The 12,314-nt window shown below is 44.4% G+C and overlaps 1 protein-coding gene and 1 long non-coding RNA gene across 2 annotated transcripts in view; both read right to left on the bottom strand.

The window, feature by feature from the left end:
* LOC108804912 overlaps positions 1-2,419 on the bottom strand; it is a 7,449-nt gene extending 5,030 nt beyond the window's left edge. Inside the window, exon 1 of the long non-coding RNA XR_001942385.1 lies at positions 2,409-2,419. This is a non-coding gene — a long non-coding RNA (uncharacterized LOC108804912). The remainder of the gene's footprint in view (positions 1-2,408) is intronic.
* SRGAP2 (SLIT-ROBO Rho GTPase activating protein 2) overlaps positions 1-5,987 on the bottom strand; it is a 100,286-nt gene extending 94,299 nt beyond the window's left edge. Inside the window, exon 1 of the mRNA XM_018576830.1 lies at positions 5,572-5,987. Within this exon, the coding sequence (XP_018432332.1) occupies positions 5,572-5,638 (67 nt within the window). The 5' untranslated portion in view covers positions 5,639-5,987. The remainder of the gene's footprint in view (positions 1-5,571) is intronic.
* Positions 5,988-12,314: the final 6,327 nt, after the last annotated feature.

Genomic DNA, 12,314 nt, shown 5'->3' with positions numbered 1-12,314 from the left:
CCCCCCCCCAAGGACACAAATAGGAACATATAATGGGGACATTAGGCTAGACTGCAGGCAACATTCCTGTTGAACATTGAATCATCTTCAGGTAGCTGTCCTGGAAGATAATTAGGGGAAAATTCACTTTTTTTTTGCGGTTTCTAGACTTCTGCTTAAAATCCCATCTCCATGTTTGTTACTTCACCCGTCCTGGAAATCAAACAAAGAAAAAACAAACAGTGCAGTACCCAGCCTTTCCATGCTCTAGAGCTGCCCTCTGATCCTCATGTGGGTTGAATGACATCCAGTGTCATTCAACCCACTTTCTGTAAGCACAAACGGTCATGACATGCTATTGTGCAGCTTAGGCTGATAGCTGAATGCTGCATAGAACGACGCTCACACGTCACTACATGAGCGCAGTTTTCTGCAGCACTGACCACCCACCACCTGAGGAAAAAAATAAACCCTTATTTGCCAAGTGGAAAACTTGCCCATATGGTATGGCAATAAGGGGGCGTGTTCTATAATACAGAAGTAGAGTACTGGATAGGGCTGACAACTAGACATGGCATTTCATTGCAGCAGAGTCTCTGTGTTGCCAGCTCAGATAGGAAGTTAGGAGCAACAGAGTTCTTTTGCATATGTAGTGTTTTCAAATAGACAGATCATAAGGAAAGAAAATGTATTGCAGAGATGAACTCCATACTTGTTTTGCACAGACAAACTATAAGGTTATAGTAAGGGCACCTAATATTTGCAAGCAGTTCTCAAAAACACAAACATTTTTCAAATTGAACTCTTCAATTTTAAAAATGAGATACATTTCATACTTTCAGCTAAACTGTGAAAAACAATACATCAGAACACTGTTTTCTACTTTCAGGCCAGGTTCACACCATTTTCCAGACCAGAACGCCATGCATTTTGCCACATTTTGACCGTGTTTCAGAATGTTTTTTTTCCTTTTTTGTAGCTTAAAATGGGCTTTCAGGTGCAGTCCAGTGCGTTTGCATGCATTTTGTATGCATTCGAGACCAGAGAAGCCGTTTTTTTGTCTGGTGCAGAATGGACTGCACTGGTGTGAACAGAGCCCAGAAATACCATAGGGATACATTGGGATGCTTTTTTGGTCTGGGAACAAACTGTTCTGGTCTGGACATGACCCAGACATGGTGTAAACAAGCCCACAATTATGAATTTATTAGTAGATTTGGTGCCTTTTTGTTTCAGCTAAACTTAAGTTAGATTCTTGACCCCAACTACACTTCTATCAGTACACAGTATGTAGTCAATCAATTGGTTCATACAGCATCAACTTGAAATATTTATAGCGATTAAACTATAAAACTACATTTTTAACAATACTGGACCTTATTTGTGTTTCACTCGGCTGTAGATCCTCAAATCCTCTCCAAATTGGTGCCAACACAGTCCTTCCTTCTGGAGGGTGGCTACTGTTGTTCCCCATGGTCCGTGTGTGGGTTGTAAAGTAGCCACCGCACCAAGCTCACTCCCGTGATAGACTACAATCTCAATACAAATTAGTAGACTAAACTTGTCATTATAGTCCTTCACAAAAGCAAACTTGGAGTGGTGGCTACTTTACAACCCACACACGGACCATGGGGAACAACAGTAGCCACCCTCCAGAAGGAAGGACTGTGTTGGCACCAATTTGGAGAGGATTTGAGGATCTACAGCTGAGCGATACACAAATAAGATACATTTGTGTTAATAGTTAAAGTAGTATTAAGGTCTGGGCGTTTACCTTAATGCATTCTCTGCATTAGGGTAAAAACAGCCAAGCACCTTTTTTCAACCTCAGTCCTCCTCAGTCTCCCCCACACTCACCCGTCAGCTGCGCTCGTCCCCGCCGCCGGTCCCGAAGCGATCCCCCGTACCTAAAACCTCCGGGTTGCGGGGGGAGGATACTGATGGCAGAGTAGCCATAGGCTCCTTCTGCCATCAAAGAGGGAAGGGGCGTGGCCTGCCACAGGGCTGAGTCTATGGACGCACACAGCCGCTGCGGGCACGAGTGCCTCCATTAGAACGATGGTGGCACCTGTGCAGGGGTGGGTGGAGGGAAAGAATGGCGGGGACCCACTAGAAAATAAGGAATGAAGAACTTAATTTAAAAAAAACACAACAACAGCCTCCAGCAAAGGAGGGTCTCCTTAAAGGAGAAATAAAAAATGGCTTTAATATCACTTTAAGGTAATACATATTTAACTCCCGAGTTTAATGTCACTTTAACCACTTGCTGACCAGGGTGTTAAAACCCTCTTCCTGTCAAGGCTATTTTTCAGTTTTCAGCACTGCATTACTTTGACTGACATTTATTCTGTCACGCAATGCTGTACTAAAATTAATTTTATACAATTTTTTGGGAACACAGCTTTCTTTTGGTGGTATTTAATCACCACTGCAGGTTTTTGTTTTTTTAACTATATAATGAAAATTTTTGAAAACAAAAAGGTTTCCCTACTTTATGTTTTAACATTTACCATTACCCAATTTTTTGGTAAATTTTAAAGATCGGGTCATGTCGTGTAAATAAGACACTAAACATGTCAAGCTTTAAATTTGCGTACACCTGCGACATCACAAAAAACTACCTTGCCTAAAATTGGCCATAGGCGACACACTTTAAAAGTTTTTCCCTCTCACCACTTTAGTGTTTTCAGTGATTGAGGGCCCTAGAATTATTGCTCACACTCCCACATTTGCGGTGATATGTAACATGTGGTGTAATCATTGTTCTCGCATGTAGGCGCACCTATGCGTATTTACGTTTATATGTGTGAGCACGTGGGGGACTTCTATTAAAAAAAAAAAATAAATCACACTCCCCACAATAAAAATGTATTTTAATTTATTTTTTTACACTTAAAACAGGTCCTCTATGCTATCACAGAGGAAGCTAGCAAGCCCCCTATGTGATAGTCAATATACAATCACAGTAGAGCTGCAGCTAACGATTTTCAAAATCGGTTAGCCGATTATAAAGTTCACTTAATCAGTTAAAAAATAAAATACATTTTAAAAAATGGCTCCAGTGATGGGACTACTAGTTTGTATTGAGATTGCAGCCCATCACAGGAACAAGCTTAGAGCGGTGGAAGTAGAAAATAAAAAAAAAAAGTGTGGTGTGCAATATAGTGAAATGGAAAGTATAGAAATTATACAGCAATGAATGCAGAATGGCACCGGCTATAGAGGACTACAAAACCCAGCAACAGTCCATTATACAGCGCAATGCAGAATACCACTAGCTATAGAGGACTACAAAACCCAGCAACAGTCCATTATACAGCGCAATGCAGAATACCACTAGCTATAGAGGACTACAAAACCCAGCAACAGTCCATTATACAGCGCAATGCAGAATACCGCCAGCTATAATGTACTATTGCTGGGTTTTGTATGCCTCTATAGCTAGTGGTATTCTGCATTGCGCTGTATAATTTACTATTACTGAGTTTTGTAATCCTCTATAGCTGGCTGTATTCTGCATTGCGCTGTATAATGTACTGTTACTGGGTTTTGTAATCCTCTATAGCTGGTGGTATTCTGCATTGCGCTGTATAATTTACTATTACTGAGTTTTGTAATCCTCTATAGCTGGCTGTATTCTGCATTGCGCTGTATAATGTACTGTTACTGGGTTTTGTAATCCTCTATAGCTGATGGTATATTGCTCTGTATAATATAGAGCACAATGCACATCAGCTATAGAGGAATACAAATCCCAGCAATACATTATAGAGCACCATCTGTGGCAAAGTGCAGGCTTACCTGAGCAGTCTTCCAGCAACTTGCTTCTGAGATTGGGCCTGTCAACGGCTGTCATCCCCCCACACCTGCTCCTCCTTACTTATTCTACCCGCGTCGCTGTGCCAATGGTGGATGTGGGCGGGCGGTGAGGTGGGGAGGAGGTGCGGTGCACAGCTTGTGTGGAGCCGTGAACAGGGAAGTCAATTAATCGATGATTGAAAATGTTGACAACTTTTTCAATAAATCGATTATAATCATTTTGGTTGATTAGTTGTTGCAGCCCTAAATGACAGGTCCCCTTTATGGAGGCATCGGGAGTCTAAGACCCCTAATGTCACCTGGGGACCCCCAAAGAAGCTAATGAAGCACAGTTCTGCTTCACCAGCTTCTTCTCTGACTATAGCAGCCAGAGAAATGACAGCTAAAAGGCGGAAGTGATGTAATACACATCACTTCCGGCTATTAGAGAGAGGGGGAGTGGGGACAGCGGAGCCCAGGATAACCAGCAGTGGCGGCGGAGAGGGGCCCGCACACTGCATGTACTCCCACAAGCGATCGGCCGGCTAAACGCTTGTATTTAACAGCCGGTACCAGCTGTTTCGATACCCAGTGAGATTCCGCGCGCGTGAGCAGGAAAAAAGTAATCACATACATGTACGTCCACCTGCTGGGAAGCATCAGCCAGTGTTTTAAAATGGCCGGACAGCAACTGGTTAAATGTGTAGACATGTTAGGTTTTTTTTTTTTTCAGATTGTCAAGATCTGTGAAATCTGTTAATGTAATAAAATGTGACATTTAATTTGCACACACTGTGGAAACCTCCTTTACAACAAACCCATTTCCATAGGTGTATTTCAGTAATAAAGACATAGTATAACATGGAAAGCACCCACCAACATGTTCAGCTTCTTAAGTCTTTATTCACACATAGCAGTTTCCGCACGGTTTTTCGCGCTGAACGAAACGGTGCAAACAGTAACATACGCCGTTTGTGGCTATTACTGTCATTGCTGAGCCTGATGAAGGAGACCCTGCATGGCCCCGAAAGCGCTAGTTTTGGTGGCATGACGTTCCAATAAACTATCTCTTTGCACTGTAATACTGGTTGTGTGCTGGTGACATTTATTCATCTTTATTACTGTAGCTGGAACGTGCAAAATCCACTCATAAAAATTGCGACTGGCCTATTTTGCAGGACACGCGGTTTCATACTGTGCCGCCGCCACAATAGTCTGAACAATGCACATTGCAATGCATCGGTCTTTACGTTTAGTGCGGAAAACCACTCATGTGTAAATGGAGCCTTAGAACGCAAATAGGTAACAGCTTCAAGTGACATCAGCATTATTATTGTTGTTTTACCACAATTCAGTAAATCAGGATTGTGGAATAAATGGGCTGTTTCCTTTTTCATTATGGTACACACACTGAAATGCTGACAGCAACAGTCACAGGATTAATTTAAAAGAGACAATATAGGCTTAACCCCTTCAGCAGGAATAGGGTCAACAGAATAATCGTAAAGCATTTAAGGCCTTTCTATCAACATAGCATAGCCCAGCCCATTATGAAGAAATATTAATCACTGCAAATCCCCATCTTACGTTGCTTTTTAATTTAAAAGCACATCATAAAACCCTACAAGAAACCAAATAAAAAAAAAAAAAAAAAGTACAGAGACAAATGTGGCAGTTGGTAGGTGAATTTCTTCCTTATCCCTGTGTAGTACAGTATAAAACCAGTACATTTTAAGCAAAAAAAAAAAACCCCACATACAGTAATAGTACAAAAAAAACAAACACATACATTACCTTTCACTTGGGTGTCATACTCTGCAATGATCTCTTTATCCTTTTTAAATTTTGCTAGAGATGTCATGTTGACCGTATTGCTTGTAATTCCAGTATGAAGAAAGAGGTTTCAGACAAAAATCAGTGTGGTTTTGTTAGCAATAGTGTTCCCTGTCCATGGAGAAATGAAGGGACAGATGACAGTATTGCAAAGGGATCTCCAGGTCTTGCAAACATGCAGCTGTCTGAACAGCAACCGCCTCCTGCAGCAGGCTTGGCCTTATTCTCTGCACCAAATCCTAAGCAGCAGCAGCCCTGACTCCCGCAGTTCTCTCTTGATTGCAGACATCAACAGTAGAGCGTGTTAAATCCTTCCCCAATATAGCTGCATGGTTCTTTTCACCTTTATTCACAATCTTACCCAAACCAGGTATCAAATCCAAAACAGGAAGCACAGCGAGCTTCTTTCTAGAATTAAAAATTCAACAGGCAATGAATTAAATACAAAAGTATGAAGGAAACATCTGTCAACAGGGATACAGAGCCAGCAGAACATGAAATACTGACATTTACCAAACACAGAAAGAACATCAACCGAATTACTACAAATTAAACTTTCTGGCCATCAAGGACAACGAACAGTTTATTTTCTTTTAATAAAATGTTCCCACACATGTACTGACAGCCACAAAGCAGGCGATTGCGGGGGCTTGGCTCTTGGAGACGTTCCACTTTTCTGCGATTCAGAGCAGACAACAATGGGTCTTGGTCAATTGACGGCTAAATTGCAAGACACCATGCCGAAATTGCGCAAAGTTTGGGAGCCATGGATCTCTCACTTCCGAACGCCCGATTTTGATAGAGAGCTTCTGGAACCCCGACATACATTACCTTTCCCATTTGTCCTGAGCTGTGGATATGCGATCCAGTGGCTGACCCCTATGCCTATTCTTTGCACTTTGTAGCTTACCTTTTTCCCCATTTGGGTCACTTGTCTACGATCAGTTTATATCGGGTATATGCTAAATGCTAACCTCCCCCACTCAAGGCAACTACTGATGTGTGACATCTATACTGCCTTGTTGTGCTATAGTCCTATTCTTGTTATGCATATTGGATTTAAAAAAAATAAAAATAATAATAAAGTTGTTCCCTCTGCCTTTGGAAACCCTTGTAGGGCTGCAACTAATGTTTTCATAATCGATTAGTTGACTGATTTTTGTTTTCTCTATTAACAGGATAAAAAAATACCATCCTTCATTTAAAATAAAATACACAAATAGAGTGTTACAAACAAAATTTACTTCAGAATACTGCATGCACAATTTAGCAGTCATACTGCATGTTCCAGTGTGTGCAATTACACTGCGGGCAGCAGGCACATATGGGGCACCATTGACACCTTGGCACTGCAACACACTTCCCACAGCTGGGCTATTGCAATTGGAATTAGCCAATAGCAGGCAGGCAATTGCAGGGAGGTTGCAGAGTCACAGCCATGTTGGCTAAGGCTCCATTCACATATAGCGTTTGCATTTCCCGCGCGGAAGACCGCATGGCACGTAAATGCTACAATCTTTACATCTGCATGGATTCCGCTTGTTTGCAGCTATACTATAGCCACGAACATGCGGAATCCGACCCTGAAATTGTGCTTGGACTATTTTGGGGGGCGTGCAGAAAACTCATGTGTGACTAGAGCCTGACAGCTGGTCTCTCCTCCCCACTGGCGCCAGCTGCAGCAGGCTGTGTACCTTCCGAGCCCCATTGCCTCTGCCGATGGGGAAGAGCAGCGGAGACACAAACCGCAGCATGCAGCAGGCTCCCAGCAGGGAAAAAAAAAAGACAGCTGTGGCAGCAGGGGGAGCTCCCCTCATTGCTGGGCACCGGCCTGTGTCCCCTCCGATCCCCATTGCCTCTGCCGATACAGATGGGGGAGAGCAGCGGGGACACAAACTGCAGCGGGCTCCCAGCAGGGAAAAGACAACTGCGGGGCAGGGGAAGCTCTCCTCACCGCTGGGCACCGGCTGCAGCGGTCTGTGTCCCCTTTGATCCCCATTGCCTCTGCGGATACAGATGGGGGAGAGCAGTGGACACACAAAACACAGCATGCAAAGGGCCCCCTGCGGCGGCAGGGGGCGCTCTTCTCACCACTGGGCACCAGCTGCAGGAGTCTGTGTCCAAGCAAGGATCGGAGGACACACACAGCTGCTGAAACAGCACAAAAAAAAGGAGAGAACTAAGGGATCCAGACCAACTAATCGATAATGAGAATAGTTGACAACAATTCTCATGAAATCGAGCAATTAGTTGCTTGCAGCCCTAAACCCTTGGCTGATCATATTGTACTGCATCCATTTTCACGGTCATCCATCAGCATTTGCTTGTCTTGTAAAAAGAATGCACATGATCCCTTCACAGAAATGAAAGCAAGCCACAGCACACCATATGGGCATGCCCTGTTACAGAATGTTGGCATGAAAGAAAACCCTGCAGGGGAAAGGAATCCTGCCTTTTGTGGAAGCTTTGACAGAAAATCACCAAGAATGTGCTGTACATAGTCTGAGCACTGTGACCACAGACAGCCAAGGAAGCAGAAAGACACCCAAAGCAAAAACACAGATAACCAAAAGAAAAGCACAAGCCTGCTTTGTGGCCCCAATGAACCATGAACACAGGCTACAGGGATCAGGGAAGGTTTCGGAAAACGGAACTGTTGCAGGGATTTAGCACAGGAAACTGCCAGTGATCACAATGGCGGAATTGTGAAGAGAATGACAAAAGGATTGGTTTATATTTGAGGAAGGCCAGCACCTATGAGCATGTCTGATAAATGGAAGTGAACGCTGCCTCCCCATTCTGATCCACCCTGCTAGAATAGGCAGGATTCACCATTGGGAGGCACAAAGCAAGCCGCACACTACATGCGCCTTACAACACCACATTCAAGGCAGTGACCCCGCTAATGACACAATTTTAGGGGACACAATGCTCACAAAGCATCAGATCGCCGTTCCGCCCTACACAGGGAAAGCGATCACTTGCTCTCCACAGATTGGTGTTTAAAACTGAAGGCTAGCAACAGGACTCGTACAAGGGCAGGCGTTCCGCTTCCCCATTGCCTTTTCTCGTTTCACTCCTTCCACTTTGAATTCCCTCACATGTTAGGCGTCGCTCGGAGAGGACCGGACACACCCCACCAAATCTCCGTTTCCCGTTTTTTTGTTCTGTTTTTAAATAAACTTCATCAAACGGATGCAAACGTTTACCTTTCAACAGCCGGAGCTAACGTTTTGGAACGAATCTAGAATTTGGATCTTCATCCTCTGATTCCGTTCAATCCATGGAAAACGCACACACGTACGTTTCCTTTCAACTACAGTTCCCGAAGGAATACGCTAGACCCGCCCACTTCGGCCAATAGAAAAACGTAGCGGTAATGATTGATCGTGAACATCTCCAATCGTTTGTTTTCTTAAAGGCGTTGCCAAGAGAACGTGAGTGCGAGCCAATGAACGTGCTCTTAAAGTTGCAGGGGCTGAAAAAAAGCGTCACTGGAAAGGTGTGTCTTTTTTTTTTTTTTTTTTAAAGGGAAGGGTGGAAGTGTGTGTGCGTCTTCAGTTGGACGGAGGATAGTGTATTGTATGTGGTTGATGCTGACTACTAAGGAACTGAGATTAAACAGTAACCCCTGAGATATGTTATGCAAATTGAGAAGAATGAGAATAGGGAACAGAGAGGGGAATTTATCAAAACTGGAGCAGACAAAATCTGGAGCATCTCTGCATGGCAACCAATCAGCCTCTCTGTTTTATTTTCAAACCTTAACTGAACAAACTAAAGAGAGAAGTTGGTTGCCATAGACAACTGCTCCAGATTTTGTCTGCTCCAGTTTTGATAAATCCCCCCATTCTTTATAATACTAATGTAATTTTCCTTTGCTGAGCACTCATCATGTCAGCCTGCTCATCGGTTGACTCCACCCCTGTGACCCCACAGGACAACCCCCTAAAAAAAAATTGTTTCAACCATACACTATGCACATTTCGGACAGTTTTTGATGACCCAGTTTTCGCACCCTACCGCCCATGCTGCGTGTAATTAGTATGCAGCCCCTGTCCTTCTCTATGGGAATACACGGCCATACGCCGCCCTACGCTCACCCCAAGTGCAGGTCCGTACAGGTGCGGATGTCCTGGCTCGGACGCAGACAGGATCCATCCTGTCAGCGTACGAGTATGGACAACCGCACCGGCACGGACGTGTAGGCGGCGTATGGCCACGTACTCCCATAGAGAAGGACAGGGGCTGCGTACTAATTATACCCAGCACCTGTCCTTCCCGGGAGCTCCCCGATACAGCCATGCACGCAGCACGGAGCTGTGCGCGCCTGCTTTTTCTCATGTGAATGAGGCCTTACTGTACTTTTGTTTGGGACTCATCATGTCAGCCTACGTCTCCCTCCCTGGTGTTCCAACTTATTGATTTGGTATTCCCAGAGCTCGTCATGTCAGCATACGCATGGGAAGTAGCAAGCAAAAACAATGAGGGGTGGGAAAAAACAACACCGACCCGAATGCAAAAGATAATGTAATAATACAAACATCAGTCGTAAACGGAACTGAAGCCCCCAAAGACTGAGAAGCCTTAGGCTGGTAATGGCAGATAAAGGTATTGGTGGACTTCCAGCTAGAAGCTTTGCATACCACTTCAGCTGCCACCTTGGCAAAAACGTTCCCACAAAGCAGCTGTCGCCCTTGTGAAATGAGCCAAGACCTTTTCTGGGGGGAAACACCTATGGACCTCATCTGGGACCTTCAGGAAGGATGAAAAGATTCTCAGATACCCACAACTTCTCTGTTCTTCAAAGATACGTAGTGATGACTCACAGCAAGTCCAACTTCACCCATTCTACATGCCCTGGAGAGTCCACTGAGGGTATTAGTGAAGAAAGGATGGTGGAAAGTTGTAGCTACCTTCAGAAGAAAGGATGAAACAGGTCGCAAAACCCCCTTATCATGAAAGATCTGACAGTAAGGTGGTTTGTAAACAAAAGCCATGGATATCAGAAAAAAAAAACGTCTTCAGGGTTAGGAGCCTAAGGGAATTGTTTTTGCCTGGCCAGAATAGCCCATTTTGGAAAGGATTATCTTCAATAGGTGAGGGATAGGTGGCTTCAACTTGATCTCTGCTCTAAGAAATTGAGCTGTTAAGGGTTCTTCCACCTAATGATAATGAGTCAGTGCAGATAAAGTGGATTCCTGCATCCTAATGGTGCTATAGCTGAAACCCTTTTCCAGGGCCAACTGTAAAAAGTCCAGAACATAATTTCGACCAGGAGTCAAAAGATCACAACCCCTGGTGCAGCCACCTAACATAACTTTTGCTAGACACAAGAGGTTGTAGAATTAGTTGAAAGATTTCTAGATTTCAGCATGCAACACTAGACTGTGATGTATAGCTGGGTCAACCTGTGCCTTTAAAACTGCCTGGCTGTCAAATTGAGCCGACTTAGACTGAGGAGGAACCTGCCATCCTGTAGAACAGGGGTAGTGAATTAAAATTCAAGGAGGTCCAGTGAGTAAAATTTCTTTCAACCCGAGGTCCGAATCGCGGGTCAAAATTGAACAGTCACTTAGTCCATGTCTGTACCGCAGTCTGCCATATAGGCTGCATTCACACCTGCACTACAGCGCACAGCTGCTGGTGTCTGTTCCCAGACACAGTACTGATGCACAAGATCCCGGCACATCGCACTGTTCAAGTTTTTTTATTTTTTGTTTGAACTTTATTGAAATGTCATGAGTGACATTTCATTAAGTTCTATGGGGTCAGTGCAGTGTGATGCAGTTGTGTCCCGCATGCAGCACTTTTTTGCAGCACACGCAACCACAACGTGGTGGTGTGAAGGCAAATTGCCTTGTCTAGTGTTGGGGCTGCACTGAAAAAAGCGGCCAGAGCAGCTCTAACGTATCTGGTGTGAATGTAAAGGGGAACTCCAATAGGGACAACAAGGGGAACTCCAATAGGGACAACTAATAATTAGCTGTCACTATCAGAGTGCCCCTTTATGTTTGTATTTCATGTAAGGGGGAACTCTGGTGGGGGCAACTAATATAAGCAGGCATTCCGATGGGGGCAACTACTAGGTAGTCATCCCCATCAGAGTGCCCCCTTACATTGGTTGTCCCCATTAGGGTGCCTCCTTACATTGTTTGTCCCCATTAGAGTGCCCACTTACATTGGTTGTCCCATTCAGAGTTCCCCCTTACATCAGTTGTACCCATGGGATTGCCCACTTACATTGGCTGTCTCCATGCGATTGCCCCCTTACATTGGCTGTCCCCATCAGAGTGTCCCCTTACTTTTGTAAACAATGCAACGGGGCTCTCTGATGGTGGCAATAAATGTAAGGGGGAACTCCGATGGGGGCAAATTATAATCAGTTGCCCCCATCAGAGTAACCTCTTACACTGGTTTTCCCCTAAAGAGCCCATTCACACCAATGCAGTGCATTAATCGTCATTGTGATTAACGCACACTACCGCATAATGCACCTACTGTGCATTACAGCGTGGCAGGTGCACTGTATTGCCATTCATTTAAATGGCACCCCAAATGCACCCTCCGACCGCAATGCATTCGACCACACCGCAACGCCTGGTACTACAATACCATCTGTTATGGTGCAATACGGTTTAAAAAGTAGTGCAGTATTCAGTAGTGTGCATCAATCACAAAGAAGCGTGTGAATATTGCCAGGG

Source organism: Nanorana parkeri, unplaced genomic scaffold, assembly GCF_000935625.1.
Source record: "Nanorana parkeri isolate BGI_ZX_2015 unplaced genomic scaffold, ASM93562v1 scaffold77, whole genome shotgun sequence".
Lineage (NCBI taxonomy): Eukaryota > Metazoa > Chordata > Amphibia > Anura > Dicroglossidae > Nanorana > Nanorana parkeri.
This window is presented reverse-complemented; position numbering and strand designations above follow the sequence as displayed.